Below are 17192 nucleotides of genomic sequence, written 5' to 3'. Positions count from 1 at the left end.
AAGACATCTATAGGGGAAACAGATCTTGAATATAAATCCTGCCAACTTCAGTTTCTCTAGGGCTCAGGCAGTATGACCACAGGCCATCCACGTGCCTAGACTGTGCTCATCCATGAGCCCATCCACGTGCCTAGACTCATGAATCATGCAGTGGGATTCCAGTACCCATGGCACTGAGGAAGGGTACTGCCACAAAGTTGTGGCAGTTCTCCAGCTGTAGAAGGTAGGCAATAAAAAAGCATTTCCTTTATGCTGGTCCTTTGTTTCCTTTTCCCCATGGGCCTATAAATAGTTAATCTACCTAAGCTGGAAGGAGAAGCTTTCTGCCTCCAGTAAAGTTTGATTCCTGGAGGCAGATTTTTTTTTAAATCCAGCAAGTGTCAGATAATTGGAAGGGTGGAGTAACGCTGTAAACCATGACACACCTTTGTCAGGACATGTTTGGAAGCAAAGAGTTGAAACAAGGTGGAGAGAAAGAGAAGTGAACATTTTTGAAAGATCACTCAGCTTTAACACACCTTGGCTGGGTCTGGATAAAAAAAAAGTGAGCACTGCAAATTTCTAGAAGAAAACATCAGGAGAAGAAAGAGAGAGGGGGATTTATTCAAAGTTGTTTCCAATTCCTTCAAAACCTCAAACCAGGTAAGTAAACAGGAAGACTGACCTTTCTCCTTTTCTCTGAGACTTTGATTTAAGGTTTGCCATTTAGAAATTAAATGTTTATTGGAGAAAAGAAGATGAAGTTCTGTAGTTTCTAGCATTCTAGTTAAAGTGATTAATTGGTTATAAAAGATGACTTTGGTGTATGCATTCTGCTTAGGGTAGGTCTTTCAAAGGAAATAAGTGGGGAAAAGGAGAAGGCTGGTTAAAATATACCGGGCTTTAGAGGCAAGATCTTTCTGTATTGTTTTCAGCATTGTAAAATGACTTGTGTTGTTTTATTTAGAATATGATACGGGCTTATAATTTCTTCTCTCCCAATCTCAGTTTCCTCTCTCGCTATCTTGCTCTCCTCTTCCCTCTGTCTCTCTCTCTCCACTGGACGAAGAGAACAACTCAGGGGTGAAGTTAAAGTATAGGTAAGGGGGCCTTCTAGAAACAGTCCCTGTGCTGACTGGGCCTCTCTGATTAAGCCATACATGGTAAACATTGCTGTTTGCCATGCTGTAAAATTAACTCTAATCTAAAGAAAAGTAGGATCTTTGAAATGATCTGATTAATTCAGAAATTTTCCAGGATCAAACTTAGAGGAATAAAAAAAGGAAGAAAATTGTTTCCCGTATATATACTCTTACAAGTCAACTTGGGTTTCCCCCTGCCAAAAAAATTAACTTTGAGATGAGAATTACCAGTTTAGATACCTAACTGGACGACGTTAACTGGTAACTGACAAATTATCACTTTACTTTTTGAAGTGGAGGCAAAACCTCTGGCACATTCCTTCTTTTGAGAAGTAGTTAATCAGTAGTCTAATAGTGGACTTGTAAAACGTAGCAAGATTTTTAAAAGGTATTTATTTGAAAAGCAGAATAGTTTCTTCTTACCTCCATATGTTATCTCTTAGAGCTAAGGCACAGATCTGTCAGAACTAACCTAAGACAGATGTCTATCCCCACACAGACTCACTCCAGAGAATCAGAGGTGTCCTGCTTTACTCTTAGGCCCTGCAAAACACCCACATGAGTCTGATCAGAGTTTACACAGGAAAAATTAAAGTGAACAGCTCTGCTTCAAGCTTGCATAGAAACTTACCAGCCTTGGTAACATGGCAAAACCCTGACTCTACAAAAAATACAAAATTAGCCAAGCATAGTGGTGTGCGTAGTGGTGCACACTCATATTATACTAACCCCATCTCTACTAAAAATACAAAAATTAGCTGGGCATGGCGGTGCATGCCTGTAACCCCAGCTACTTGTGAGGCTGAGGCAGGAGAATTGCTTGAACCCAGGAGGCAGAGGTTGCAGTGTGCCAAGGTTGTGCCACTGCACTCCCACCTGGGCAACACAGCAAGACTCCGTCTCAAAAAAAAATAGGAAAAAAAACTCCTTAGACTGGTGAAACTGACCTGACCTAAGAACTAACCACCTTCTCAGATTATGAAAAACAAAAAGAAGTCTGTGTTTACATTGTTTGCGTTTCATTTGCCATTATTAACAGTGGCAGGACACAACTGTAAACAAATCAGCATAATCACAAAGCTGGTGCCCTATCCCACCTGCCCCCAGTCATGAAAATCCAGGATACCAAATGTAGCAAGCAGCAAACCCATCTCTGGGGTGTTACAGAGACAAAGCCTCCAAGATAGTCAATTCCAGGGCATTGGCTTTCCTGGCATCAAACTGCTGGGCCCTTCTGTGTTATCAGGTCAATAGCCAGTGGATGGTTTTCTAATACTTTGGCAATTTTGTTGTTGTTTTATTTTAAAATTTAAAGTGTATAGAGACTGGAGTAATAGAAGCTATAAAAATACTTGCAATTCATTAGCAGAGTATAGGAACATTTGTTCCTAAAACAAAAAATAGAGAGAAAAATACTTAGCTTCTTCATTCTCTTTGTTGTATCAAGAACAAAGTGTTTCATGTGTCATTAGAATAAGAAAATGTGATGTTTTAAACCTAAATGTGATGGTAAACAGTTAACGTGATGGTTCACTGTCACTAACAGTGGTTTGTCCTTGTGTGTGTGTGTATGTTAGACAGCATCGTCTGAATAGTTTTAGGTAGACGTGACATCATTTAAATAAAGGGGAGAGGAAAAAACTCATAAAAGTAGAAAAATGATTTAAAATTGTGTCTTCTTGCCTAGAAAAGTGACATGGGATCATTTTTACACCTTCACAAAAACATTAGCTATAAAATAGCCACAAAGCAACCCTTTAGAACTACGGATGGAAATTAGTATAATTTTGGAATTGAGAGCTTGAATGATCTGCTCATCCTTAGTTCTAGTGAAGTGGCCCAAATATCTGAGAAGTTAAAAATTATGTTATTTGACAGTGCTTCCATTAAGTAGGACTTTTGGAAGACGAACACACTGGTGAATCCTGCTAGGATAGGCAGGCTCAGGCACGTACCTGGGCAGGAAACGTTCCTTTTCCTAACGTTACACTTTTAAAAACTATCAGCACTTAAAATGTGTAAAAAAGAAGTCCTGGGAATATACTGTAGGTCCCATGGGAAGATCCTAGTCCAGGCTTGTGCCCCACGCCATCACTCTCCATTTAATATAACTCACTTATAGAAAGTTTCCTCTTATATTTGGTTTAAAGGAATCAGTCTCCCAACACGTACCTGACACCTCAGATTGGCTGTGGAACACACAGACATTGGGGTGGCTTCAGATTGAGAGAGAGGCATCTACCTGTACCTGCTAGAGCAGGTTATATCCACAAAGTACCTTCCAATGAGGAGCTCCCAGGCCCTGAAGGAGGGCATCTGATTTCTAAGTAGGTCATCACTTTGTGCCCTCTGGAAGTTGGGGAATCCTTAGCATTTTACTGCAGAAATCAAGGCTTTGTCATTGGGATTCAGGGAAAAGATGGAGGGCCTAGAAATGCCTGCTATGTTTTGGATAAAGAAAGAACAAGCAAAACTTTCCAGGTTTGCTGCCTGGAGACTGTACTCTTAGCAAACAGAGTCATGATCCATCTGCCTAAATGGCTGCAAGTGGAACCCTTCCGGCCAATCCCAAATGTATAGCTGTCAGCAGCAACTTTCACTGAAAGATCAAAGTAAGCAATAACTTGTAGGAAGTAAAAGTTTCCGTGGATTGTTATAAACAGTTCATTTCAGGATAATATTTCATATCAGTTCAGGTACCATCCTAGAAAGCTGGTCACCTCCCCACTGACTGCCAGGCTCATTTAAAGGTTTAATCTCCCCAAATGCCTCCTGATCCACAGCTTATTATCTATTTTTTTAAAAGAAAGTCAGAGAAGGCTTTCAGAGGTATCAAACTGATGCTTAAACAAAGGATTGCAAAGAAGGTGTCCAGTTGCACGTAGGTTTGCATGACATAAGTCATATAGGTTATAGCTGGAATGCAGACAGATTCACTGGTCAGATTTGTCCTTGTGATGAGGCTAGACTCCTTTGTTAAACTGTGTATGAAGCCCCTCCTCTGGGCTCCAGGAAACATACCTATAAAGACATTCTTTGGCTTCTCAGATCCAGCTAGGATTTTTTCCATTGTGCCTCATTCCTTGCCTCGAGCTATGTTTGAAAAACACCAACGAGCAAGAAGTTGGCACATTCACTAGGGCCTGAAGCTAAGTGTACAAATCTTGGTTATTCCACCAGATCGTTGATCAGCTGGTCTCATTTGGTCTTGGTTTCCATCAGGGAAGTCATCCAGAGCCACACAGTATGACTTTCATGGTCCCTAGACACTTTTGCCTTTGTAGGCCCCTTCCTCCATCAAAAAACTTTTTAAAATTCTATTTTACAACTGCATTGGTATAAAGAAGGACATAATCCAGATTAGATTCTGATCATTTTTCCTTCTGATGTTAAAAGTAAACATTTTGTGAGCCCCAAAATGTGCTGTGGGCCTAGGCACTGTGCCCACTTTGCCTACTGGGTAAGTCGAGCCTGAAGGCACTAGGCAGAGACTGGAAGGAGAGCTCTTCAAGCAAGGGGCACCTGGCAAAAGCAGTGTGCCTCAGCATTCTAGAACCCAGTTCCAACTACAACCAAAAAATAAACTAGGAGGAAGAGAAAGTTAGAGGAAGGGAGAGAACCACAGGGTAAGTCAGATTTCAGGTCCTTTCAGAACCTGGGGCCAGGCAGCACAGCAAGAGAAGAGCTCAGTTGGGATGGGACCCTTGCTGTGCATTCCTGTGTGTTTAAGACTTGAGCTTTCATCCCCACCACCATTTGGCAACAGCCCTGCCTCATATCATCCATGCTGAGGGACACAGTGGACAAGATTGCACTGGTTTTCTTTTTCAGAAGCAGAGTAAGAATGAAGGGAGAATATAAAAAATACAAATATGTATTTTCCTACATGCTTCTATAGATTTTACAGGCTTTCTTGAACTGTTTTTCATACTTATGTCTGCAGATAAGCACATGAGAGCCGATTATAGTGAATGTTTCATACTTTGAGAAGAGTAAAGTTCCATACAAGTACGACAAATATAATTATTTTTATCCTGATTTAAATTCATCAAGTGCCATTCTTACCTCCAGACTCTTAAATAATGAAGCATGAATGTCTCATATGCATAGAGTTCCATAAAGAACATTGAACATTATGGGAGACATTAAAATGAATTAGTTGATAGCACTAAGTGCCTTGACAGATCCCCTTCAGCTATTTATTACCGTGGAAAAGAATGGAGGTTTTATAGTCAAACAAAGGTCAGGACACCTGATCTGCTATGTAAGCCTCTTGATGCTCAGCAGGGGGCAGGCTGATCAACTAGACACTGAAAAACAAGATCCCAGCACAAAGATATAGAATCCAAAGTGGAACAATTAAATTAACCTCTATTATACCTGTTACAAGAAATGGGAATGACTCATAAAAAATATTCACGTGAAAGAATTATGGTTTAAATTCTTGAAATCATGTTTTTGGTTATCAGCTTCAACAGTAGGGACTTATAATTACTAAAAACAATGATAAGTATGACTATCATGGTTTCTGATTTTTCCTGCAGGTGGCTATGGTATGGATGTAACCAAGAAAAACAAACGAGATGGAACTGAAGTCACTGAAAGAAGTAAGAGCATCAGAATTTTTTAATTTATATGTTTTATTATGAAAGTAATAAAAATTTGGAAACAGAATAAGTAATTCATTAATAATTCTACCACAACCACTATATCATGTTTAAGTGTGTTCCTAAATGGACTTTAATCCTTCTCATAAGACAGCTCTTGTTGATTTTTATGTCAAAAGATATCCTGCTTTTTCTTGAATGATGAAGATTGTCATTTCCATGTACAGTTTTTATAACCCTCATTTTTAATGATGGGATAGCATTCTGCTAAATGAATTCACCATAGTTTATTTTATCATTTCCAAATTTAGGGGTACAGGGCAACAGAAATCTAAACGAATAACATCCTAGTTATTGTATCATAGTTGACCTCTACGCTGAAAATTGAAAACAAATACATTTATTTTGTGGAACTGCCCAAATAATAAATTCAGAAACATTTAAACTCTCCTCCTACCAACTCTAAGTCAGGAAACTCTTTCACTTATTCTGTGACTTTCATATATCTCCAATAAAAAAAAAAATTCTGGCTCCATAGACTTGAAAGTTTTAGTTAGGAAATAATTCACTTTTATGTGTCAAAGAATCCCAAAGGTCTATACAATGAGAGGTTTAGTGAAAGCTGAAGGACTGTTATTCAAATCAAGCTGCCACTGCACTCTACAAAAACATTTCCTTTTTTTTTTTTTTGAGACGGAGTCTTGCTCTGTTGCCCAGGCTGGAGTGCAGTGGCGTAATCTTGGCTCACTGCAACCTCCACCTCCCAGGTTCAAGCCATTCTCCTGTCTCAGCCTCCCGAGCAGCTGGGATTACAGGTGCCCACCACCACACCCAGCTAATTTTTTGTGTTTTTAGTAGAGACGGAGTTTCACTATGTTGGCCAGGCTGGTCTCAAACTCCTGACCTCGTGATCTGCCCGCCTCGGCCTCCCAAAGTGTTGGGATTACAGGCGTGAGCCACTGCGCCCGGCCAACATTTCCTTTTATGCATTAAGTACTGTTTCTGTCATGTCCATAACCGCATCTTCTTGCTAGGACAACCAAACTAATTAGCAAAATGCAGTATGAAGAAGGACAGTGTGAATGAGAGTCATGTGGGATGGAGCAGGTGTCAGCGGCACAGCTGAAAGTAGCACAAAATGATCCTGCACCATCTTCCTTTACTCTTTTCTCCTTTCACCACCTTCCCCACACGTATGTGCCCATGCATGCCACACACACACACACACATACATGCACACATACACACATGCATGCATGCATACAAGCACACTGGAAACCTGCTTTCAAAGAACAAAAGCCCCAGATAGGTAGGGGCTTCTGTATACCCACCAGAGACGGAGGTAGTGCTGAGGGCCACAGTCAGAGCATGAGTGATGGATTCACCATCTCTCAGACCTACAGGAACTAAATTTCAGAGGCCAAGGGACTGGTTCTTCAAGTCTGTCTGTGATGTGCCTGGATCACTGATTTTGCCAAACCCCAAATGTGACTTATCAGGAGCACCCTTCCTTCCCACAACTCCCCACATTCAGGGGTTGCCCTGAAGACATTAGAACGAAACATAATGTTCTTAAACACCTCCAAATTCATGAAGAAGTACACAGTGAAGTCAGCTAGGGTGTTGGTCTCAGCTGAACTGAGAGACCGTGGGGAAGGAGAAATGCAGAGAAACAGAGTGACTTGAGACAAGAGGGCCTGGTCCTCCTTCAACCTCAGACCAGGCCTGGACTGGATCTAATTATCCAAGGAGAGACATCAACAGCAAAACAACTCATGTTTCAAACGCAGTGCATAACTTCTTTTGGCTCCAAAGAGATATAAACTTATTTTCCAAGCATATGAAACCCATTGTTGTTGCTCATATCTTTTTGCACAGTGGGTCAGATCACACACCTTAAAGCACAAGGATAGAAAAATCAATGTCGAACCTAATTTAATATGCTTAGCCTGTGACAGAGCTTAGACGTTGCCAAGATCCAGAGCTGTCAGTGCATTACATAAGAACTCATCTTTTCTTTGTCTTTTTCTAGTTGTCACTGAAACAGTAACCACAAGACTTACATCCTTACCACCAAGTAAGTAACTACCTCAATAGCTTTCTTTTCAGTAGGTCACATTTGAAGGGCCCCACACCTGTAACCTTTTCCATGGGAGCTCCAAAATTTTTGACATCTTTTTTAACAGCTATATTGACATTAATTTCTATACAACAGAATTCGCCAGTTTGAAGTGTATAATTCAGTGATTGCTAGTATATTTACCAAGTTATGCAGCCATGGTTACAGTCCAATTTTAGAAGATTTCCATGCCTCCACAAAAAGAAGTGACCATTAGCAGTCATTCCTCATTCTCCCTCCTCTCTCCTCAGCCCCTGGAAACCACAAATCTACTGTCTCTGTAGATTTGCCTATTCCAGATGCTAAAATATTGGATATCTGATCTAACCTGAACAAGGATTGGGGGCTACCAGTCAAGCTTCTTGTTGAGGCTACTTTTTTTTCCAGGAGCTCCTATCACTCCTGTAATATTGATCTGAGCCCAAAAGCTACCCCCTGCCCCCGCCTCCAGGGAGCCTAGTTCCCTGGGGATGGGGAGAGCCCACCCACCAGCAGGTGAAGTCGGAGCAGTGATGGGCTGCCAGGTGGAACACCAGCAACACAGAGCTGCCACACGCCCCTCCAGCACTTCTAGTGGCTGCCATGCCTGGGCACTGACCAGGCACTCAGAAAAAGCAAGCCCAACCAGGTCCTGGACTCAAGGAGCTTTCATCGCTCAGCCTTTTCTACTATTTAAAATGTCCTAATATGCAACTTGCTATATTCCACCCAGGAGACTTTTCTTTTAAATCAGGTGGAATACTGACTCTAGATATTTGTATAAAACAAAACAAAACAACAACAACAAAAAAACCAACGAAACTGGAGCATGGCAGCTTGCATCTTATAATGTAGGTGGGAAAGGAACCCCAGACTAAGAAGGTCCTGGTGAAAAACCAGGGAAGCCTTCCACAGGGTGGGGGACCAGGGGATCCTCTGGCCTGACTCCACCCTGAAATTATCACCTGCTTTTGTTCCTGGCAGAAGGCGGGACCAGCAATGGCTATGCTAAAACAGCCTCTCTTGGTGGAGGGAGCCGGCTGGAGAAACAAAGCCTGACTCATGGCAGCAGCGGCTACATAAACTCAAGTGAGTGCCCACTAGTGCAAGAGGTCAGGGAAGAATGGGTGACAAAGAGAGAGACACCAAGAAAGTCCTACACAGGACACAGGGCAGACACGATTTTGAATCAGTGCACAAAAGGGACAATTACAATCACCTGTCATCCATTCCAAATCCCCCCGAGAGTTATCAAAATAACACACAGCCATTGGGCAGCAGGGCTGGAGACCGGGGGTGCAAATTATAAATCATCAGCATTTGAAGCCTACTTAAAATCAGATCCATTTTCATTAAGTCCACAATATAAATAACTATCATTAATTAAGACTTCATGGGTAGGTAGCTATTTCCTCACTAAATCACTCCCTTTAAGCCATCTCTTTAGAGAACAATGTGCACGCCTGAGGGTTTACAATTTGAATTAACAACGAAAGAAACTTAACGATTGGGTTACTGTGCTAAGGGAAGCTGGTGACATGTGATCCCATGCTGTGCAAGATTCCACTGGGCAAGCATCCAACACAGGCCCATTGTTCCCAGTGAAGCACTCTTTCAAACTAAAACAAAACAAAGCAAAGCAAGGCAAAAACAAAACAAAAACAAGAAGCACCCAGATAGCCCCTGAAGCCATTTAAAATACTTCGAAGTAAAACTAAAAAGGAAGCCCCAAGACATTAGAACAGCCAGGTTGACCAAAAGAAACACCTGCCCTTACCTGTTGAGGCACACTTCCACGCTGGATTATATTCTAGTCCATCCAAGCAGTGTCTACAAGAAAAATCCTGCCAAATCCTTTCCATTTCCGTGCATGGTAACCATGCACAGGAAGGACATTCCCAGGCAATAATTCCACCTTTCCATTTGTGAACAGCTGGGGGAATGCTGAGGTGGCCCCTTTCAGCTGTGCCCTCCCGAAGAACCTCCCTGAGTGTACTTGGTTAATATAGCTGGGTCACAGTAGCCATTTGGTTCACCTTTCTGCTGAAGCACTGAGAACTTATGCTTTTCCCCTCTTGCAGCTGGAAGCACACGAGGCCATGCCTCCACCTCTAGTTACAGGAGTGCTCACTCACCTGCCTCCACTCTGCCCAACTCCCCAGGCTCAACCTTTGAAAGGAAAACTCACGTTACCCGCCATGCGTATGAAGGTATCAGTCCCACTAACCTTACAAGAGAACCATTCTCTTCCCCAAGCAACTTCACTCATTCTTTGAAGATTTACATGCTGGCCACCTGTGTCTGCCCCTCACCTTTCTTCCCACTCCTCCTTCATTTCTTTTATGGACTTCCATTACTTGAAGACTTCATTCATTCATTCACTACCTCATTTATTTATTCATTCACCCATTTAGTTACTTTTCCAACTAGTATTTTATCCAGTACCTGCTATGCGTTTAACACTGTGTAGAATGCCTTGACGAATGCTTAAATGAATCAGACATAGATCTTGTCTTCAGGACCTGTAGTCTAATAGACAAGTTAAGATGACAGATAAAATACAATTGTGTAAAGTAGATGGAGATTATCATTTTAAGCTGAGGAAATCGGGGAAAATTCTATGGAGGAGGGGACATCTGAGCGGGGTCCTCATCATGAGTAAGAATTTGATGCCCAAAGATGGAGAGATGGGACTGTCCAAGCTGTGGGAGCAGCAGCATAAGCAAAGACAGCCAGGAGAGCCCAGGGCTTAAGTCGGAAATTCAGTGGTACTTATGTGCAAAAGGTTTGAGGGACTCAGATTCAGTGCTAGGATAAGATGTTTAGACTTTATTCCATATGCAATGGGAAGCCACAGAGAGTTTTTAGCAAAACAATCATATTTTAGGTCCAGGACTGGAACTCTGGAAGCCATGTGTTGGAAAAATTGGTGAGAAAGAGACTAAACCCAGTGACAAGTTAAAAAGAAATCCTCAGTCATCCAGAGAAGGGACATTTTGGCTGGGACCAGGTTGGTAATGATGGAGGTCAGGAGCTAGAAGTGAAAGCTATCACTGAGGTGGAATTGACAGGTTTGGCAATTGACTAAATGTAAGGAGAATGCTTCACACACAGGTTGGGTTCTTGGTGGTGCCAACAACTGAAACAGGGAATTAGATGGATGACTCCACTTGATGAATCCAGCTAATTCATCCTGAAGTACAGCCACTTGCCCAGCTCTCTGGCGAGGGTAGCAAGCAGGCAGTGGGTGATGCAGGATTTGAGTTCAGGGAAGAAGTCAGGGCCCAGATACCCAGGTGGAAGCCATTCGCAAAGAGGTGTTAGAGGAAGTCAGAAGACTAAAGGAGTTTGCCAAGAGAGTATAAAAGTTGAAGGAAGCAAAGGAAGGTAAAGCGGAGGGAATAAGGAGAAAGAAAAGCCAGAGAACAGAGAGAGGAGGAAGAGTCTTTTAGGGACAAGGGGAGACCAGGAACATACAGCATTGCTGAGGTCAACACAAGAGAGTGCTCAGGGTCAAGAAGGAGTCGTAGAAGAAGACACCTGAGTTCCATTACTAAGGTTCCTGGAGTTCCTGGTGATCTGCAGAAGCAGTTTTATGTGGGAAACTGACCAGCCAGGTGGCCAAGGAGTTTAACAGTGAGAAGAGATTGGTGCTGGTGTTGGAGAAGCAGGAGTAAGGCCCAGACACTCTAGTGAATGATTACAGCGGGCTAGCATCCCACGTGCACAGCAGACTCCCTCCTGCCGCTGCAGGACAAGAGCTGCTGGGCCGTTGGGAAGCCCCAAATCCAGGTGAGGTGGATTGCATCATCACAGTGCTTTCTGAGGTCGGGCCTGACCAGGGATTTGTACCTTCATTTTAACTGGGTCCACGTTTGGGACAAGCCTCATAAGGTCAGAGAGGTTCCTGGTGCTGAGGGCAGGTTACTTGATCAGGGCAGGTCACTTGCTCTAGGACAGACACAGGACAAGCCAGTGGAGGAATTGAACAAAAAAGAAAGAAACCAAAACCTCCTGCTCTCCTTTGTTCATCCCTGCCTCATCTGAAGTAGGTCCTTGACCAGAGCAAAGTGCTGCAACCAGGGCCATGATGGGTCGTGTTTTACATCATGAGCCTGGCTCCTTTGACATGCATGCTGAAGAGCATACCTCATTCCCCCCTGAAACACTGAGGGCTGTGGAGGTCCAGAAATAAGTAACAGGCACTACCTCCCCTTTTGGAAGCTTTATGGGCCTAAGAGGCCATTTGTTCTAAGTGTTTCATCCCCTCTCCAGGGAGCTCCAGTGGCAACTCTTCTCCGGAGTACCCTCGGAAGGAATTTGGTATGTCCTCTCCTTATTTTCTAAAGAAATGGTCAAACGAGGCACTAGGAAAATCCCTGGGGGAGATGAAGTGGTGGGAGTAGGGGACCTCATGAGTTAAATGGATTCTTCTAAAAGAGTTTGACCCCTGCTGACCTATTTTTCCCTTGCTCTTTATCCTGAAGCATATTAAGGGGACTATCAGCCACATTAACTTGCTGTCATAAGCCTTTGCTCGTGGCACTATAGAAATGGTAAGCTATATATAAGGCTCAGGCTTGGATGGATAAGCCCCTAAGGCCAAGCAATAATTGTAGGGATTCTTCTTTCCATGAGATGCACAGAGGCCTCCCAAAGAAGCAGAGCAGCGAGTAGAACACACAAATGCCAGGCATCCCGGCATCTCCACTATTGCTGGCTTTCAAGGGAACTGTGTGTGCTTCATGAACCCCCAGGCTGTGTCTTCACTTGGCCTTAAGTTTTCGTTCCATGTTCTTGAAATCTCACTGTGCATATGAATTGATGCCAGGATCATTGATTATACAGTGATTATAATTTTCTGTATTTGCTTACAGTGGGGAAACCATGGCAGTCTCTAATAAAAAATCAAAGGGAAGACTTGGGAGCTTTTTGATACATTTGATCAGTGTAGTCAGCCAGTCCAAATGGATCATGCTCCCCAACAGGATTACCTTAGCTAACTTAACATTCAAAATGTTAGCTAACTTAACATTCATTTAGCTAATTTAACATCATAAATGTACTAGGGCATTGGAAAACATTCTCTGCTGTTGCTAAGTGATCATCATTTATTAAGCAACTGCTATACAGAAAAGCCCCTATCTGGATTTAGACACACTATGAAAGTAACCCCTCCCCAATTATATCTGCCTCCATGTCAAAAGTATTTAGCATGCCACCTCTTATATATGCCTAAAAATGCATTTCTTTGTTTCTCAGCTTCTTCTTCAACCAGAGGACGGAGTCAAACACGAGGTGAGTGCTGTCACTGGGTTCAGTCCAATTCATTCAACAGGTATTTTCTGAGAAGCTAATGTGTGTCCAGCCTTGAGCCAGGGAGTGTAAGGAGTACAGAAGAATAAATAAGGCATGCTTTCTGCTTTCGAGGAGCTTAGAGTATCCTGGGAATCTTCCACCGGCTCTATCGGGAGGGGAAGGGTAGCTTTTGACAGTAATCTAACAAGCACATAGAGGCAGGAAGCAAAACACATGATAACAATGTGGGGCATCATTTGTCTTGCTGTGGATCATCTGAAGATGCAGATACCACATCTGCTTTCACTTCTGGTCTCCTGGCTGACTTTAACAAGATATGCTCTAATTGCTTTTACACATCAAAAGATGAGCAAAATCTCCCCAAATTTTTTTTCAAAATTTATCCAGGAGATAAACAGCTCCATGACAGTTTTGTAATCTAGTCATGTAGACAATGATATAGGAGAGAAATGTGGTCCTGGGAGAAGCAGCCCTTGCTAAGCTTTGGGCAGGGTGAGGGGCAGCATGTTAGGGCTGAGCTGAAGGCAGAATTCTTCACAATGACCCACCTAGACTTCCTATGGGCCTTATTATCATCAATAACTTGGAAGTTAGGAGTATGCCAACCACCCACAACTTTAGGCTGATAGTTGAAAGATGCCAGTTCTCCACCTGAAGCTAACTAATAATGTTAGCTACCAGCTTCCTGCCCCTCCCATCTCTGAAGAGGCCAAAATGGCAAGTAAACACTCTGGCTTTTAGAATCTTTTGCCAATGCCTGAGACCATGGAGGCAGGAGAGAACCTTGGTTCTGGCAGCCATGAGGTGGATGATGGGGAAAGGATTGACCATTGCTGATTGTACTGGAACCTCCTTGCTCAGCCTGGAATTTTATTAGAACATCTCCAGCTGCCTGGGAGGTATGCAGTTGGCAGGATGGGGAATTGTTGGAGGTAGGGAGGTCTCCCTTTTTAAGCAGCACTCTTCTTGGGCACACCTAGATTTCCTGTTTCCAGAGCTCAGAAATATCAGAGCAGCCTAAAGGGCCATCTGCTGCTAGGAGTTCAGTGTCAGGGATTGTGATCTAAGCTCCTTCATTCATACCCTTCTCTATCTCTTCCCTTGTACAGAGAGTGAAATTCGAGTTCGACTGCAGAGTGCATCCCCATCCACCCGATGTAAGTGGTCATGATCTTGCTGAAAAGAAAGGGTCCAGAAATCCAGGGCTAGTGCTGTGTGTGTGTGTGTGTGTGTGTGTGCGCATGCATGTGTGTGTGTGCATGCATGCACACACATGTATGTACATGCATGCAATCATGAAACATCTTTAAGGGTCTTCTGTGAATTGGACCCTGGGTTAGGTGGCTGGGGTTAAGCCGCTGAGTAAACCGTGGTTCCTGCTGTGTAGTAGTTCACAGACTAATAGGGAGACAGTAAGTCAACCAACCATCGCAACTCAGTGTGGTGAGGGAACAGGGAGGAGCAGCTCCACGGCAGCCCATGGAGATCAGGCCAGAGAAGACTTCCTGGGGTAGGTGTTACCTGAAAGGAAACTGAAGAGTGGATCAGTTCGGCTCAAAGGGATGAGCCTGCATGAGGCATCGAAGGAACAGTTCAAAGCAAGGACATAATGGGATAGTTTAAGATTAGAGAAGGGTCAGTAGTAGAGTATAAGAATTTGAACTTTATTTCAAATGTCAGAGACCCCCCAGTCTCTGTCGATGGAATATGTTAGATACCTGTTGTTCTTGCTAGAGGTATTTGACAACGTTTTGAAATGAGCTCAACTTTAGGGCAGCAGTCATGTTCAAGGAGTAGAAGAAAGAACACGGTCAGTGGCTCAGGACAGAGATGGGTGCTTGTCCAGAGAGCTCAGTACCTAGGGTTGTGGAGTCTGACTCCAGGCCCGACACCTTCTCACCGGAGTCCTTCCAGGCTTAGGGGTGGTGAGGCGAAGGGAGTTGGGGCTGAGAGTTCCTTCAGCATACAGTGTCTGCAAACCTGTGTCTCCTCTCATGCACTCCCCATGCATCCTCTCATGCACTCCCCATGCATGGTGCCTCCCACCTCTCCTGCTTCCCTGCTTCCTGTATGGGAGGCACAGGGAGCTTGCTCCACTTTTCACCTTGCTACAAATTAAATCAGCCAGATAGACTTGAAATTAAATCACACGTGAACACAGCACAATATTTAGGAGTTATGGCCCACAGATTCCTTTTGACAGCCCCAGGCATACAAGGTCAAGGACCCAACATCAGATGCATCCTGTGCAGGGGATGAGACTGCTGTTGAAGCATCTGTTTCAAGGGACCTGGTTCTCTAACTGCCTGATCCTAGATAATAGTGTCTTCCAGCCACAGAATCATTCCTGTGATGTTTGATGAGGTCTAATTAGGAAATATCTCCCAAGCACCTTGACCTCCTTGTGAGACGCAGAAGATTTATGAGGCTAATATGACAAAGTACCAAGTTGATAAGTGCTATTCATTAGTAAAATGTGAATATTATAAAGCCAAGCAAAAAGTTCCAATGTGTGAGGCAGATGCCATTCTCCCCAGTAGTCAGAATGCCACAAATGTTCCCCCCAGTTGCACAGGGACTCAGGAAAGAACTCTGGACTTAACAGAAACGTCTGTGGATTCTTTCACAGGGACAGAATTGGATGACGTTAAGCGTTTGCTCAAGGGGAGTCGATCGGCAAGTGTGAGCCCCACCCGGAATTCTTCCAACACACTCCCCATCCCCAAGAAAGGCACTGTGGAGACCAAAATTGTGACAGCGAGCTCCCAGTCGGGTAAGTCTGACAGCCCAGGCTGCCGAGGAGTGTGAGAAACAAACTTACCCATCCAAACCCAAAGAGTGGACTCAGAGACCCAGAGAACAGTGAAAGTGAGACTTGAAATTGGGGCCCACCAAATCTCATTCCAGCTAGCACAGGGCTTTCCCTAATAGCAACCTGTTTTAGGGCATAGATATTTGTTTGCTTGTGACAGCTGCCTTTGGTTTCCTAAATTCCCACAATGTAAGACTCGGCAGGCATTGGATTTTATGGTTTAGGGGGTAGAGGTTTTAGTTATGTTGATTATTAGATTGATTGGATATTCCCTACTTTCCACCCCTAGTACTGGGCCCTATCCAATACTCAGGTCTTCTTTTGTGTGTTAGGATTAATCCTAACCATATCCACCACTAATGAAGGGGTTTGCTTATAGCTCTCTTCTAGGTTTTCCTTAGAGTTAGCTTTAAGTGTTCCTTAGGTGACTTATACACTTCCCATTTGCCCTTTTCCCTTCCTTCTTGGGTTTCTTTTACCAGTCCCTTGAGTGTAATGAGTTCACCCTCGTTTAGCTGTTCGTGCTCACGTTTCAGTGGTTAGGACCTCTTGATAGGGACCTTCGCAGCTTGGGTGGGGCTTACCTTCTTTTTAAGTCTTAATTAGCACCGAGATGCCAGGCTGGAAGTGGTGAACTGTGAACTCAAGAGGCGGGGTTTGAGTTCGAAGTCCTTTTAAGCTAAAGGATGACAGGGTGGAGGATATGGCCAGTATATGATTTCTTAAAAACTGGTTTTTGGTTTCCATAGTAGGAAGATCAGTAGTCCTATCTAAATATGGGAGTCCATATCATAACTTGTAAGGGGACAGTCCCAAGTCTTTGCTTGGGGCTGTTCTAATCCTAAGGAGTGCTATTGGGAGACATTCAAGGCATTTTAGTTGTAAAGATTAGTTTAGTAATATGCGTTTTGAGAATTTGACTTATTCTTTCTACTTTTCCAGAGGAAGGGGGATGCCAAGGGGTATAGTAATCCCATTTAATGTGTAAACTTTCCATAATTCCCCTTAGCACCCTTGAGGTAAATTGATACCCATTGTCTGAATTAATATTTTTTATCAAGACAAATCTAGGTATAATTTGTTTTAAGATTATTTTTACCACATTCCTGGCGGTGGCAGTTGGGAGGTGGAATTCCTCCACCCAGCCGGAGAGGTGGTTTACCATTACCAGTAGATACTTTAGTCTCCCTATTTTGGGCATTTCTGTAAAATCTACTTGAATGCTTTGAAATGGC

General features: G+C 43.3%; 1 protein-coding gene across 4 annotated transcripts in view; it reads left to right on the top strand.

Annotated features, from left to right (window-relative positions):
• Nucleotides 1–484: 484 nt before the first annotated feature.
• Nucleotides 485–17192, top strand: part of COL17A1 (collagen type XVII alpha 1 chain) — a 55016-nt gene continuing 38308 nt past the window's right edge. For all 4 annotated transcript variants that reach the window (XR_010146713.1, XR_010146712.1, XM_054660496.2 and 1 more), the window contains exons 1-9: nt 485–642; nt 5666–5728; nt 7761–7805; nt 8811–8915; nt 9908–10036; nt 12102–12149; nt 13089–13124; nt 14255–14302; nt 15775–15918. Coding sequence is in view for 2 of the 4 variants with exons in the window: in XM_054660496.2 (XP_054516471.1) it covers nt 5677–5728; nt 7761–7805; nt 8811–8915; nt 9908–10036; nt 12102–12149; nt 13089–13124; nt 14255–14302; nt 15775–15918 (607 nt within the window). In the remaining 2 variants the exon portion in view is untranslated. The remainder of the gene's footprint in view (nt 643–5665; nt 5729–7760; nt 7806–8810; nt 8916–9907; nt 10037–12101; nt 12150–13088; nt 13125–14254; nt 14303–15774; nt 15919–17192) is intronic.

Source organism: Pan troglodytes, chromosome 8, assembly GCF_028858775.2.
Source record: "Pan troglodytes isolate AG18354 chromosome 8, NHGRI_mPanTro3-v2.0_pri, whole genome shotgun sequence".
Lineage (NCBI taxonomy): Eukaryota > Metazoa > Chordata > Mammalia > Primates > Hominidae > Pan > Pan troglodytes.
The sequence above is the reverse complement of the archived record's forward strand: the minus strand, read 5'-3'. Positions and strand labels throughout refer to the sequence as shown.